At 51.9% G+C, this 15,347-nt stretch overlaps 1 protein-coding gene across 1 annotated transcript; it reads left to right on the forward strand.

Annotated features, from left to right (window-relative positions):
• Window positions 1-7,413: 7,413 nt before the first annotated feature.
• Window positions 7,414-9,353, forward strand: kappaB-Ras (NFKB inhibitor interacting Ras like 1). Its single transcript, XM_003748205.1, has 6 exons — window positions 7,414-7,635; window positions 8,008-8,197; window positions 8,345-8,431; window positions 8,523-8,672; window positions 8,774-8,869; window positions 8,991-9,353. Exons 2-6 carry the CDS (start codon window positions 8,012-8,014, stop codon window positions 9,072-9,074), a joined length of 603 nt encoding a protein of 200 aa, XP_003748253.1. The 5' UTR covers window positions 7,414-7,635; window positions 8,008-8,011; the 3' UTR covers window positions 9,075-9,353.
• The last annotated feature ends 5,994 nt before the right edge of the window (window positions 9,354-15,347 follow it).

Consider the following 15,347-nt stretch of genomic DNA (forward strand, 5'->3'; position numbering starts at 1 on the left):
TCGATCGATTCCGCGAAGTCGAAATGGGAGTCAAGAGAAGGAGATATCTTGGGCGTTTCTTCAATCCGCCTCCCGCTCGGGGTCGCCGAGGGCCCTCTGATCGAGGCATGCGGGGCATGCGTTTACTGTTCACGTCTGGGCACTCGATCGATGTTGGAGCTCGCTTCCATAAGGGTAACGGTCTCAGTCAGTCGTATCGCTGTACCCTTCGTATCGCGAGCACGGTCGCCGCGTCAAAAAGTAATGCTACTACATGACTCATGTAGCGACTACTCATTCAATTCATCGGTGTCTGATCGGTCCGGACGATTATTTATCATTGGCTCGAGCTAGAGTCTGACCGAACATTTCACGTTCTCAGCCTCTCCCGGCAGATTCGCCTCGAAAACGCCTCAGAATAAATTGAGTGAGAACCCTCACGGAAATCGCTGAAAAATTCTGTGACGATTCAATTCTCACTGTTGGGATACCCATCGGTATGGGTCCTCTTCGAGTCATGCGATCGCCTGCGACTTGCTTCGCTTTCCACAGAAGCTTTCAGATTGCGAAGCAATAGCTCATGATTCAGCTCTCGTGGCAGCTCGAAAGACAGAACCCGCAAGTTCCCACTCCTGTTTCAACGTGACTCATTTACCTACACTCCCCAACCTGAGCAGCTGCCTCGAATATATTGAGATGGTCTTCCCGCTCCGGCTGTCCATAAAGTCGAATATATTGAATGGGATCGCTGTGAAATGGGATCACCCGAGTTATCGGACCCTTCTGCAGCAGAACCGATTCCCGTAGAGGCCCTAGGTAGATGCTGCCGACGCGTGACGTCCATTGGACCGATTCATACCTCACCCATTGGAACTACTTTCGCGCGTGTCGCGACATGGACGTATCGGGAGGCACGGTCTCTCCTTCCCGGGGGCCACAGGTGGAAGTCCGCGGCTTGGAAACTTCTTTTCGGCGAGGACAACGCACAGCTGTACCCATGGGATTTTTCGAGCCAATCGTCGGTTACCTCTGTCTTCCTCAAGCGAGGAATTGACAGAATCCGAGCGAGGAAAATAAGTATCCGCTCTCCAAAGATGGTTCTCAGAGGGAAGATGAGGGAAGGAGTGGGAAGAATGGGGGCAAGATAAGGGAAGAACAGGGGGAGAACAGGGGATTCGTCTTCCATGGCATTCGAAGGTACAATCGGGAATATCGCCTTCGATCGGAGGAGAAAACACATTTCCGTTTCCGATTTCAGATTGTTGGAGCCGGAACATGCATGATCCTTGATTCGATCGGGCGGTTCTACTTCGTCAGTCCGATCCGATCTGGATAGTCGAGTCGACGATCCGGGAGGAAGGACGGCAGGCTTCCGGGCTCTGAGCATCCTCGGAAGTCTCCATTTGAGCGCCGATCTTTATTTTCTGGCTTTGTTTCCGGCGTCGGAGTCACGGCTCGCTCTGAACGAAGCAAGGATTTCATGAGATCTTCTCGACATCCGCGTCCACCCTCGACCCGATGAAGTTCTAGCCGTGAAGCGAGATCGATCTCTTCCACAGCCTCATGCGAATGCCCGAATTTTCATCTCGAATTCGGCGGATAGGATGCTTTCCCGGAAGCGGAATTCACTGACCGAGGCGATTGTTTTTCCATTCAGATTCACCCATCGATTACATGAGTCTGATTTTCCACGTAAAAACATGTGCTCGATGTGAGGACGATGGCGACATTTCCTCCAGACATGAAAGCTGAGCAGTCTCCGAATCGCAATCCGAATTTCCGAACTTGATAGCGATCTTCGTCTCAATGCGTTCGTTTGCTCTATCGACCACGGCGAGCACCCGTCATTTGTGCTGTGTCCAATGTGGAAGCTCAAATACCTACGATGAAATTGTTTCAACGAAATCCGGCGGACTCGAAACCCCGATCTTTCGACATAAAAACAAACATGGCCCGCCATCCGAGCCGGCTGGCCTACCGAATTCGCCCACAGCAGTCGTCATCGTACGCGTCTCGACATAGACTCTCTTTCACTCGTTCGCTCGATCTGACGGTCGCTCGAATCAGTGGCCAAGTTAGAAGTCATAGAGCTGATGACTGTGATTGTATCACTATCTAGAGACTGGGTGGCTGCTAGCCGGAGCCATGGACCGTCGGACGGGCTGAACTTCTCGGGCGAGATATCCGCTCGCTCGTTTGCTCACTCCTTTGAATGCGGTGAAGGAAAGTTTCACATCTTGATGATAGGTCGGCGACGATGGCGTTGGTGGGGGCAACTCCGTCGGCGCCTGGTCGCTTCTCCGCTCGTCGCCCAATTAGAGAGTCAGTTGCGGCTTCTTTCTTTTCCTCGAGACGAAATGTTCCCGTCGATTCCGCCGTCCTTCGGTTCCGTCGGTCCGTCCGCTTTTCGGTTGCGCTCACTCAATGCTCGGGACAGCGTTCGAGGAAGCAAAAGTCTGAAGTTAGCTCGTCGTCGTGACGATATCCGCTCGTTTGGGCTTCGCGACCCTTCGTCAAATCGCGTGATACTCAAGTCTCGCCGTCACGGTGTCTCGCTTCGGCCTAGCCGCCGGTAGCTAGGCGGGGTGCCTTGTTTGTCTGTTTACGCAAGCCGGTGCTCGATTGAGTTAATTCGCTACTCGTCGACTCGCAGGTACTGAGTCCAAGTCTCTCAATATCAGGAAACGATAAGCAAAGCTCTATCGCGGATGGAACGCGTCCGGGGGAGCGTCGAAACTCGCGTCTGGTGAAGCGTCGGATTCCACGTACGGAAACGGGACAATGTAGATGGGAAAATTGAGACTTCGATCGAGCTTCCGAGCACTGCGTATGGTTCGTAGACACGAGGATCGATATTGTGACTTAGTCCGCAGCTGGACCGCATAGCCAAGCCGGCGAACCCGGGGGTACGACGAATCAACATTCGACATTTCCTGCACACGAATCTCGGTAAATCGTCGGAAACCATCAACGCCTTCGTGCTCTTCCCTCCTAGCTTTCGTTCCGGGCTGGAATCACGCGTGGTCCGTCTCGTTTTTCGGTAACGGAACTTATCTCGGTTCATGGACAAGAATAAGTGAAATGGGCAAATGGAGAAGGCCATGGTCGCAGCCATCTCCAGGGTCGATAATAATAGATGGACTCGGGATATAATTCTAAAACGCGTAGATCGCATCTTCCCTCGATATGTCTTTCCTGACTGCAGCGGTATGCGAAACAGAAGTATGGCAAGAATTCTCAATTCTCAGAACGGGATAGCTTCGGACGTTTTCTGAAGTTCGAGAATGCCGGTCGTAAACTAGTCATTATCGCGCTCAGCACTTCGCGTCAAGTAGCTTCTGATTAATTTTTATCATGTGCATAGGAGCGACGCTTCGCAGCCGTTATCAGTTTATATCGCTCCGCTGATAAGTCGCTCGCTCGGTCTCCCTACCTACCTACCTGACGGCGAGTCTGACTGACTTACAGGCCTGGTCGTTGAGAGTGTCTGCGGGAGCTATTATCGTAGGTCTACCTCTATCGGACGGCGACAGTATTTCTAGCGAATCGACTTATCGGTTGACGATCTTCAGAGACAGACGGAAGAAGTCCGCGTTCTGTTTCTGCTTCAGTTGCCGCTCAGAAGCCCCGAAGACAGTCTGAAGGATGTCGTCTGAGCTATTTGAAGAAGCTTTGTGGCCTCTCGACGACCGAGCATCATAGAGATGCAGTAGCGGCGGCATCTCACAGGCAGGGAGGGATTAGTTCCGTAGAGCGAGACATTTAAGCATAGCTTTCTAGTTGTCGGCGACTCGGCGACCCATGGCGGACCAGTATCTCGACTGGATCCTCGGACACAATGCATGTCTGAAGACGCGGAGATGAAGTTATCTTTGATGCCACCAGACTGAGACCATCTTCACGAAGTTTTAGAGTTTCCGTCGGAGAGAGATCCAGACCCTCCGAGTCGGAGGTCGCCCCGCCTGATTCTAGCGCAGATGGCGACTCGATGAACGGAAACTGTATTCCCCATTGGAATGCACTCGGGAAATCGAACGGTCCCCCAAGGAGTCGAAAGAAGTCCTCCCGCATGCCCCGGTGTCGACGGATTCGTTTCCGAATAGATTCGGAACAACCTGATCCCCAGGAGAGCTGAGTCGACTTCGATCATGTAGAAATGCTCGTTCACATGTTCGACAGCATCCGATTAGCCGGAGCTCAAATCAATCGCACTCTTTGGGAGCCATCCGATGAAGCGGAAGATCCCATGAGCCGGTGTTCCCATAAGGCGTAGTCCACTGCGTATCTAGGATCTAGGTAGTCGAATGACATGAGAGAATTAGAGAGCCACAGACGTCGCGAACTGCTTATTCTGCTCCCAGTGTCTGAATCCCGTCTTCTTCCACCGGCACCTCCGTCAACTTATGCTCCTTCCGTCACAGATGCAAGAAAACAAGATGCAAGACCCCTCCAGGGGCCGACTGGTGGGACCCAAGGACAGCGAACCGCTCAACGGGTGGGTCGAGGGCGATCTCGATGACCGAGAGTACCGATGCCCATGAGATTTAGGGCTAGCGGGGCTTCCGAGTTTTGAAAGTAGCAATGCCGGACTCCCGGGCCCTATTCGTAATACGTCTCTAAAATCGTCCTCGGGGGCTGACTGAGTAGCGAGGGGGGCGGTCCGCCCCGAGCAGCACAATGCTCGATGGAATTCCCAGAAAGCCTTTTCCTCGAGTTTCGGTCGTGATGAATAATGAATGGAGACTTATATTGACTTCCATCGGTATTCCGATCGTGCAATGACAGATCTGGGTTTTCGATAAATCAGAGAGGGAGAGGGCATCATATCGATGTCCCGGCACGGGATTTCAGGGATCCGCCCCGGACATCATCGAGGCATGCTACGCCACTGGCTGAATCGTGCACTCCGCCGAGCTGAGCTGGATTTTTGCGATACGTCACAGCTATCCATAACGATCGAGCATCATGGACATACGTTTGACTCCAGAGACTCCAGAGGGGTCTGAAGCTAGGGCCGAACAGTGTGTCAGACGTGTTATACGGAAATTGCTTCGATTGACCGCCGATAGCACTCCCTGTTCTCCGGGCAGTGTGGGGAGTTGCCCGATCGGACGAAGAATTCAGTGCTCTCGATTCTCTCGACAAAACCGTTATGTGATCCGGAGCCGATTATAACTTCCGTACCTGCTACGCTGATCTGATAAGCGAATGTATGTCTGTCAGTGTTTCGCCAACACGTTTCTGAACCGTGAGGCGGATCGGCGTGAATTTTGGTCAGTTAGTCCACCTAGATTTCCCGAAGAGTTTGAGGGGCTTGTTGTCTGTCAGCACTTCACCGTTCCGCCGCATAATTTTTTTTGCATTCAACTTTGTGCTCCGTTGTTGAACGTGAGGATCAATACTCCCTCGCTCGGCTGGACAAAGGTGGAACAGGGAGTCGGGTGGATTCACTTACTCAGCGAATCACTGGAGAAGGGGTAAAAGGGTTCCCCTTCAGACCTTGGCGAATCAGGGGACTGTCCCCGCACGATCCGGAGCAATCCGAATCCAGTGATTCCCATTTTCCATTCACCGCTGCTGGAAATAGAGGTAAGGCAGCAGGTAGACGCATTGACGGATGTAAGAAGATCATGAACCTTCGGGAGAGAGGGAAGGGGTCAAGAGTAGGCCTTCCAGCGGATCCGCCGATCCGGATCCGCATGATTTTCGCGGATCTGGATCCGCAAGATCTGCAGGATTTCTACGGATCCGGATCCGCAGGATCCGCACGAGTTTGTTCCACGAATTCCACGAGTGTAGGGAAAAACCATCGTACATACATAGTAGTCGGGGGGAAAACGACCATTAATCGCGTTTCTCCGATGGAGGAAGCAGGTAACGCGAGTCATGAATTTCTCATTTCGGTTCGGAACCTCTCGTCTCAAAACTGAGGGCTTGTTCCCTCACTCATTCCCCGCCGACATGACGGCTCTGCACGTCGGACTTCGCTGCGACTTATGACCGGGATCCGGTCGATAGCAGCTGAGAGACAACTGTTCATACCTCATGCGCACGCGTTCTTATTCCGCAGTTCGTGATCTGGACTGCTCCCCGCGAACAAGTTTGTAGAGCCTAAAATTATCGAGAATAAACTGCAGCCCTCCTGCCGGGACGAGCCCGTACATCGATTTTTGTTGATCTCCTTGTATTTAGATGGAGCGTTCCTCATCATGGAGGACTTCAAGGTAGCGACGGATCAGACGAGCCAGGTTTGGAAACATTTCTTGAGGAGTTCCAAAAGCGGAAAATGCATGAAATGCTTCAGGGTAGGCTCCGCATAAATATCATAAACATATGGAGATCAGCAGCGAATCCGCAGAGAACTGTACATAAGTTGTACACGTGTATACGTATTTTTTTCTGGATCCGGTTTGGTGCGGATCCGAGCCCAACGGATCCGCGGATCCGGGATCTGCGGATCTCAAATTTCACGGATCTTTGGAAGGCCTAGTCAAGAGGTGAAGGGACTGGGGAGGCAGAGAAAAGGGGATCTCGGAGGAGGGAGACGGGAAACGACGGAAAACGGAGGGATTCAATGGAAGGAGAGATCGGTGGACGAGTGGAAGATACGGGGCAGCAACGGAAAACCAAAATGAGAGGAAGGGGATGATAAGCGAAACGGAGTCATCAAGAGGAGCGGGTCGACCGACAGAAACGGGGGAATAGAGAGGAACGGGTAAATAGGGAGAAGTGGGGGAGCAGGGAGGAACGGGTAAATAGAGAGAAACGGGTAGAAAGAGAGGAAAGGGGGATTTAAGGACAAAGGGGGATGAAGGAGTAACGGGAAAGAATTGAGAAAATTGACGTAAATGAGGATATAGGGGAACAAGGCGGGAAGAAGAAAAAATGGGGAAAACTCCCGGAATGGGCATGGGGAACAAGAGAGAAAGGGAAAAAGAAGAGACGGAGGAACACGGTGTGCTCGCGGCAACGCGCGACGGGCCCGTCTAGTAGAATACTAGGAAACCTCGACGATACAAGAGCGAACAGAGGGAAAGGCGGAGATTCGCCGAGCTAGAGGCGAAATGCTCGATCATCGGGACGCTTCCGAACCGAATGTTCAGCGAAGTCGGCACCGAAATGTCGAGGGTAAGATGAAAGCCATCGGAAAGAAAACATATCCGCTGATTCAGAATGCTTGAATCTGGCTGATGAACAGATCAACCACTAACTTTAATTATAGTCGACTGCTCACCGCCACACCAGCAGTTCATCTCGCGGTAAATCGCGAGCGGCATGGGGAACTGAGCGGAAAAATCCTGAGAATCCCCTCATCTAAAGGAGAAGCTCAGATCGATGCACGCTGGTAGCGCCCGCAGTGATCTCCCTGCTATAGTGATGAATCAGCATCATCATTTCTTCCATCAAGTCCAAGAAATCCTGTCGGCTGCCATCATTGACAGAAACGAAAACACTCGTCACCAGCTGACAGGACAGGTTCTCGCGGAGGAAAACTTTATCTCGTTCGCTGAATCGATTCGAGGAAGGTCTTTCCGCAGCTTCCGGAAGGCACGCTGTGTGGACAAGCTGCCCGTGTCAGGAGACGGAGTCTCGATCCTCAAGATGAGCGAGATAGCAGCTGTGCTTCCATGAATCAGTTCCAACTTCGTTCAGGAGGTATGGAAAACTGACCTGAATGACTCCCATGTCGCTGCTCTCGCATCGATCGATGTGTACACTGAGCAGTCGATAGCGTATCACGCGGCTCTCAGAGCTGCAACGTGCGTATTACTCCCTGGAAGAGGACGTCTGAGTGGGCTTGATTTGCGAAATGTCCAGCGGATAGACATCGAGGAGCGACTGGACACAAAACTTCTCCGAGTGTCGCCAGGGACTGCAATCCCGTGCAATCTCCGCGCGACAAGTCTCGAGATTCGGTGTCTCGAACCATTTGTCGAGAGATCCGACGTCGGGAATTCGGACTGCGTAGTAATTTATCCAAGCTTCTGCACCTTTTTGATCTGAGTGACACGTCTAAAATTTCCCCAGAACAATGCTGAAGCATCAGAACCACCAGAATAGATTCGTTCGGATCACCGTGTGCGGAGCAAAAGGCAGCGGGAAAACTTCGCTCATCGAGCAGCTGGTCTACGGTATACCGCCGCAGAGGAAATCACAACAGACAATAGAAGATATATACTGCTGCTATGTGGAAACCGAACGAGGTATACGTGAAAAGGTGAGTGCTTAAAAACTTCTCGGAGCTACTTTGCTCGACTCAGGCTCCCAACTGGATGTTCTCAAACTCTCTCACAGAACGTAAACCCCGGACGTCGGTCAAATATTCTATTCTATGTCTTCAAAATCTCAACCGATAAAATTACAGGTGTACCTCCACGATACCCAGGGCATCGATTGCTCGAACTACGACATTCCGAGAACCCTTATGCCACACACCGACGCCTTTGTGCTGGTAGGAGTCGTTCCTGGGTATTCGCTAGTCCATGTTGGTTTGGTCCGACGCCAACGGTCTCCAATAAGCCAGGACGGTCCTCACTTTGCAGGTTTATGCTGTGAATGACATGGAGTCTTATAACATCATGGAGCAACTGAAGAAGGATATCGATAAGAATTTATCGAAGAAAGATGTCCATTTCCTTATCATCGGGACTAAACTCGATCTGGATTCGAGACGCGTCGACGCCGGCACAGCGGTAAGCCGGGACTTCCTCATTCGTCCTGGGTCGTCTCAGCCAAGAAATAACTCTCCCGGCATCCGCGGAGTCCTTATTGATCTTCTCATTCCTAATCACAGGTCAATTGGGCGACCAGGGAGAAAGTTCGGTTAATAGAAGTCTCCTCGTTGGACCGAAGGAGTCTGGTTGAGCCCCTGCAGTATATAATGAGCAAGGTGAGCGTTGCGAGCTTTTTACAGTTTTTTCGAACAGAAAACCCTCATCCGAATCAGTGTGCTATAAGTCATAATCCTCTGCGTATGAGGAAATAGTTCGTAAAATAATCCTAACCGGCAGGTGATTCAGACGCAATCGAAATCTACGTTCGGGCGACCGAAATTGGGTGCACGATCGAACACCATTGCAAATATCAACGATTGAGTTGAATGATCTGAGTTTGCGAATCGAATTGTGGGTCTGCTCGCAATTTCCTAATGGGCGGCATGAAGCCTTGGGGTTTCCACAATCGGGAAAGGACTTCTTTGTCGTTTTCATCGCAAGTGTCTATTACGTGTGTAAATTATTCCTTAGGGCTCACTTGATTCGAACAGCTACTTCGGTTAGCATTTGTGGGGAGCTTTTTGAGCCTAGTGTGGAATGATGTCTGTGATGTGAACTGACGTGATATTATTATTATGAGAATAAATCAAGTGTTCTGAACCTGTCGACTGTCCCTTCTGACTTCACAGAGATGTTCTGGTACGAACATCATCACGGGACACGAGTCCATAGGGGATCTTGCGCTCGTTATGAGTGTAGGAGACTCCGAGTCCATGCTCGGATAGACACATCGTGAGCTCTCGCTGGTTCCTCCAATATTGCCGGTCCGTGCTCCGCCCGGATCTATGCATTTCCACGGGATTCCTCTCCCATTTAAATTATTCGTGGCACCCCGCAGCTTCTCGTTGTGCGAAGGGAGATTCTCCCTGTTTTCCAAACAGCTGAGTTTTCGAGGCCGTCGGGTCTGCCCACGGAGAACCGAGGACGGTATCTGAACGAAATGTCACTCCATTTAACGATTTCACGATCGTATCGCGACTCGCAGATCTCGCTTCCAGAACCCTCTCACCACTAGCCGCCGAGAGACGTCGACACAAGAAGGATCAAACTCCGAAAATCATGGCTACATAGTCGACAAGCGCGAGCAAATCCGCACGTATTCATTCTTCCCCCAATCTCGATCTCTGTCATTTCTTCCCGGTGGAAGCTCTTGTCCACGGAGGCCACGATACCCGGTGTGGAGCCTTTCCGGATCCGAAGGATTGAAAGACTCGTTTCGCGACCAGAATTCCACAACGCCACAGCTTAGAGCGGAGCGAGCGAAACGAGGCCGAAGTTTGATTCTGCCGCGCATGCATCAACCCCGACAGCTGTTCTCGGTTGGCTGGCGTCAGTCGCCTTGAACAATGCGCCGCCATTTTTGTTTCCGTTGCACCCTCTCTAGCGTGGCCTGGTGGTGGCGTCTTCAAAGAGTGTTAGGGGCTAGAGCCAAGCGCAGCGGCAGCGGCAACAACAAGCAAGAGTTCAACTAGAGCGTCGAGATGCAACACAGCGACATCGAGTCGACGCAAACGTGAAACAGTTCAGGGAAGGCTTCCCGCAACCCGTTGGCTCATGGATGCGAGTGCTGACCTTCGCCGAACAAGATGTCCTCACCGAACGAGGTGCTGACAGAGATTCCGAATGCCGCAAACATCGGCTTGTGACTCTCGAACGGTAGCCCTGTGTGAGCCCGCCCGTCATCCTCTACTGTAGATACTTCTCCAAGGTTCGTATACGTGCGAATGCATCAATAAACTTATTGTCCCGTATGAGCCCGTGGGCATAGGGAGTACCATTTGGAGGGCGCACGCAGAGAGAGAACGATCGTCGCGACTCCTCTCGGTACCATGGCGCCCGTACCCACGAATCCGCTCGAGCTCGACCGCTCCAAGACGGACAGCGCGAGTTTCGCCGGACGAGAACGTGGATAAGCGAATCAAGTGAATGATGGTCGCGTTGACGCTTTTGGCCGCCGTATGCCTTGCGGAGCCTCTCGAACAATTGCAAAGGTGGTGCGGCGGTTTGCCTCGGACGTATCCGCGGCAAATTGTCAAGCTCTCCGGTTGTACGTCTCCGATCCAAAGGAAAAAGGACTTCCCCCACTTCCTGTACACATTGGCTACTGGGGTTCCGCAATAAATATAGTAATGTGACGGGAATATGGACGGTTCGTGAGGAATTTCCGGAATCGCATTCTGGGCAGCGAGAGAGTTTCCGTGAGGAAAGTGGGAAACGCACATGGCCATCCGGCGCGGAGCCAGAGCATCTTTGACTTCCGACAGGAAGGTTCACTCGCGCACTTCGCTGTCTCACCTAGGGGTGGTGAAGTTCGCGTGTTTGCGAACGAAAGATCTGCCCATAGCTGTCAAAGGGGACGTCGCCTCAATTCCAATGAAACCTCACGATTATCACCCTCATAATAATGAATATAATGATAATATTATTATCGAGCGATATTTTTATTATTATCATTTTAATAATTCGCTCGATCTGGCTTGCGGAAAAGCTTCGATTGTCCGAGTGAAACGAACGAATTCCCTAGCAAACGATGTGCTATCTTCCAGGATCTCACACAAGATGGAGAACCACGACTCAATGCTGTTGGGTTGGTACCCATCAACTCCGGCCTACCCTCAGGTGGACCTACCTCCAGGTCCACAAGGCCCTTCGACGTCGAACCTCGTGAGGTTACCTCCAGGAGACTATCCTGACCTTAGAACCCCTATCATCCATCCCCACGAACCGGGTGATCCAGCTCCGGCGACCTCCGGTAAGCCTGGATTTCTTAGCCGTCTACATTCGATTCAATAGGCAGCATCAAGGCATGCTCGATTCCCTCGAAGAGCTTGGAGTCCTCTACCCAAGCACGGAATTCAAGCCTCGTTCCATTCCAGCCGCTGTCACCACCGTTCATCAGTCCGTCAGCTGCGCAACCACGGATCGCGTGATGGCCTCAGCGGCTCATGCTGTCCACCTGTCGCATATCGTGCAGCCGCACGTTACACAAGTAACCCATTTGAACGCGCAAATCGCACAACCGCAGGTTTTGCAACAAATGGTCACGTCGGCCGGAGTCACGACCGGAAGTCACACTCTGGTGCAAATGGTCGGAGTTCCTGCGAGCTCGGTAGCCGGCAACGTGAATCTTCCGATTGGAGGTGGGTTTGCGGCTGGGTTATGCTGGTGAAACGCAATGGGCGTTCTCCGGAATGGATGGCTCTTCGGAGAGAGAGGCAGTCGAGAGAGTTCGGCACATGCTTTCGAAAGACTGAAAGTCATGTCCACTTTTCGTTTGAAGGAACCTTGCAAACGACTCAAGGATCGTTGATCCATGTCATCGAGGCGCCGATCGATGGACCACCCTTCCGGTGTTCAGAGTGTGACCATGTCGCTAAGACTAAAAGGATGCTGAAAAGACATCTAGCCACCGTTCACTCTCAGGAGAGGAACTATGCTTGTCAGTACTGCGATGCAAAGTAAGTCGCCAACAGTTTTCCGTAGAGCGAGGACATGATACCGAATACTTGAGTCTGAGCCCCTCGGGCTTGTTCGTATACGCGCGGTCGGAGGTTGAAGCTCCGAAGATACGATATTCGCCTTCGGAAATCTGAATCGAACCAGGATCATGGCATATCTTGTTCCTCCTCGGGAAATTGATGATCCTTCCTGGATAGTTCCCGGTGAAGGATCTCACGTCAGTTTTTCAGTAGCAAGAAATATCACAGAGCATCTCCTCACTCTGATAGCCCTCGGTTAGATACCGGAATCAAGTTCTATAGTCGGATGGAGTCAGTTCCGTCGTTATTGAGACTTTTTGCCATCGTTCGGTGAACCGCCCCGCTACAAAGTGCGCCGAAGTTCATGTTGATGTTTCAGCCCGCGGCAAATGTTCCTATGCTCTTGGTCTCAGAGAATGCGACATGTTCGGCAGATAGGGTCGTGCTCGTCTTCCGCCCCGTGAGACGGAGCTCTCAGCCGCATCCGTATACCGCTGTCGCATTCGAATTCGGCACAGAACATCCGAAGAAATGAGGATTTTCCCGCGTCACAATGATCCCCGTCGAATCAAAGGGCGGCGCACCGAACCTTGTCTAAAGTCTCAGAAAAAAGATTTAGAAAAACCCAAGAGGGGAGTCCTTGTTTCTTCATCGGGATGCTTCTACAAGTGCCGTTTTCGTTTTAGGTACAAATCGCGCAGTGGACTCCGCGTGCACAGCATAAAGCACAACGTTGGAAAGCACAAGTGCGACCGATGCGATAAACTCTTCCCGTATAAAGGAGCTCTCGAAGAGCACATGAAGGTCGTGCACGAGGATTTCCGCTTCAAGTGCACCTGGGAGGGCTGCGACTTCACCACAACCAGCAAATACCTACTGAAAGGTCACGTCAACTACAACCACGAAGACGGAAAGTACATCGACAACAAATTCCGGAAAAAGTGTAGTTTCTGTGAATACGTCGGTTACGATATCCGTGGACACGAGAGCGCCATGCACGGACTCGCGCCCCGCTTCCAGTGTCCGACGTGCGGGAAGAAATTCCATTTCGGCAGCAATCTCCGCCAACACAAAAAAGTTCATCTCCCCCTCGACCAGTATCCGTTCGTTTGCGACGTGTGCGGCGATCGGTTTCTGCGACGCCGTCAACTCGAAGACCACTTCATCGGGAAACACACGACCGAAAAACCTCATCTTTGCGTCAAATGCGGATTCTCATGCGCCTCCCGGCGCACAATGAGCGACCACGTGGCCGCTAATTGCTATGAGAAGGAAGCCGCATTCAGGTGCAAGTTTTGCTCTTTTGAAACGAAAATACCGTTCACGATGCGAACGCACAAAGAGAAATGTCACTCGAAAAACCAGGTGAAACGCAAGAAACAGCGAAAGGTCTGGCAGAGTGACAGTGAAGATTGTGCAGGGGAAGACGACGTGGAATTCCAGAACGGCAACGATGACGCCTCGCTCGCAACCGCCGCCAGCACTGTCTCTTCCACGAAACGAGCTCCGCGCGGCCGGAAACGCAAAGGCGCCGCTACCGCAGCGACGGAGTCCTATATGCCTTGGTCGGTGCGACCCGACGGGGCTTTGGGTTCTGACGACGATGACGACGACGTCAGCAACGGTCAGGTACCCGACGCGTCGACGGCTACGGATTCCGAGGCTGCCGGGGCGGCGGTCGCGTCGACGGTGACCAAGGAAGGCCCAGGTACTTCTGGGGCTGCCCCACCGCGAAAACGAGGGAGACCGCCGAAATCGCAGTCCGCGAAAAAACCAACCAAAGCTCAACCCAAACGGAAAGCACCGAAGAAACGGACGTCGAGAAAACGCAAAAAGAGCACCTCGGAAGAAGACGATGACGTTGAGGACGAGCCCGAAATGTCTGATATTGAGGAGGATGAACTCGAGGACGAAGAGGACGATCTCGCCGAAGCTCGACTTCTGGATCAACTCGAGAAGAACGATAGCGAGACCGAGCGGAAACGGAAGCGGAAGACGAAAGACGTTCCGGTTCCGGAACATAATGGCGACGCGTCGCTGGCGATGCTCGCTGGACTGAATGTCGAACAGACAGGACCCGATGAGAAAATCGAGAAACGTTCTCGACCACCGAAGCGGAAGGCTGCGATCGCGGCTTTGGAGCGGACCGATGAAGCTTCCCAGGAGGAGTTCTACGAGGAGCCCCCCATGGTCCCCGTCAGTCGGAAACCGGCGAAGAAGCGAGCTGTTGTTGCGGCCGCGGCCCCAACCGCTCCCGACCAGGGAGACGACGAGTTCGATATCGTTCTCGAGAACGGCGACAACGATGACATGATGGTTATGAACTGTGTGCAGTGTAACACTTTCTTCGTTGATGCTGAGAAGTTCCGAGAACACATGAGTCGAGAACACCAGTTCCAGATGTTCGTCACGACGGACTGAGCCGAGAACATGCTCTATTGGAGTTCGTAATACAGTAATTACAGTTAATTGACCTTTGTGGATGAGCGAGAATGTACTTAAAAGTTCGTCAGCTCGTCGTCGGACGTTCATTGCATTCCGGGTCCTGGTTGGTCCGCTCGGGGACGACATGACTTCCTTAACTCTTTTGAGTCTGGTCACCCACAGCTTCGAATTTGCGAAGGAAAATGAGAACGAGAGCTCTCACACGAGTGAGATGAGTTTTTGAATTTGCGACTCTTGCCACTTTTGTATACTGATTCACCCAAACAGTTGATATTTGTAAGGGGGCTTGAACAACTTTGCGAAGCAAACTAAACCTTGAAGTAAAATGCTTATCTCCATTTCCGAAGCCTGCTTCTTCTCCGAGCATCCGAAGCGCGAGTCGCTTCAGGATTCATGAATTGTTGTAGGTTCCAAGTTCCAATCATACCTTAGCATGATGTGATGACAGAAATCCGCGGCCTTTCTTCGATCGCAATCATCATCTGTCTTGGCCTATGACTTTCACGAGTTCGAATGATCTGGGTCCGTGATGATTGATGATAATAAAGGAGTCATTCTGCCGGAGGTCTTCTTCGAAAACAGACCAGGAGGAAAATAAAACTCCCCCACGGGTGGATGAGCGTTCGGACGAGTCGATTCGCGATCCGGGAGAATGAGTAGGGAAAGAAAT

The sequence above is a fragment of the Galendromus occidentalis genome, unplaced genomic scaffold, assembly GCF_000255335.2.
Source record: "Galendromus occidentalis unplaced genomic scaffold, Mocc_1.1 scf7180000077529, whole genome shotgun sequence".
Taxonomy (NCBI): domain Eukaryota; kingdom Metazoa; phylum Arthropoda; class Arachnida; order Mesostigmata; family Phytoseiidae; genus Galendromus; species Galendromus occidentalis.

Bases quoted from the DNA above. Each gene is read 5' to 3' on its own strand.
- kappaB-Ras (XM_003748205.1), top strand. From the start codon at position 8,012: ATGCTGAAGCATCAGAACCACCAGAATAGATTCGTTCGGATCACCGTG. The intron at 8,432-8,522 runs GTAGGAGTCGTT...CTCACTTTGCAG, and splicing joins ACACCGACGCCTTTGTGCTG to GTTTATGCTGTGAATGACAT. The intron at 8,870-8,990 runs GTGAGCGTTGCG...CCTAACCGGCAG, and splicing joins TGCAGTATATAATGAGCAAG to GTGATTCAGACGCAATCGAA.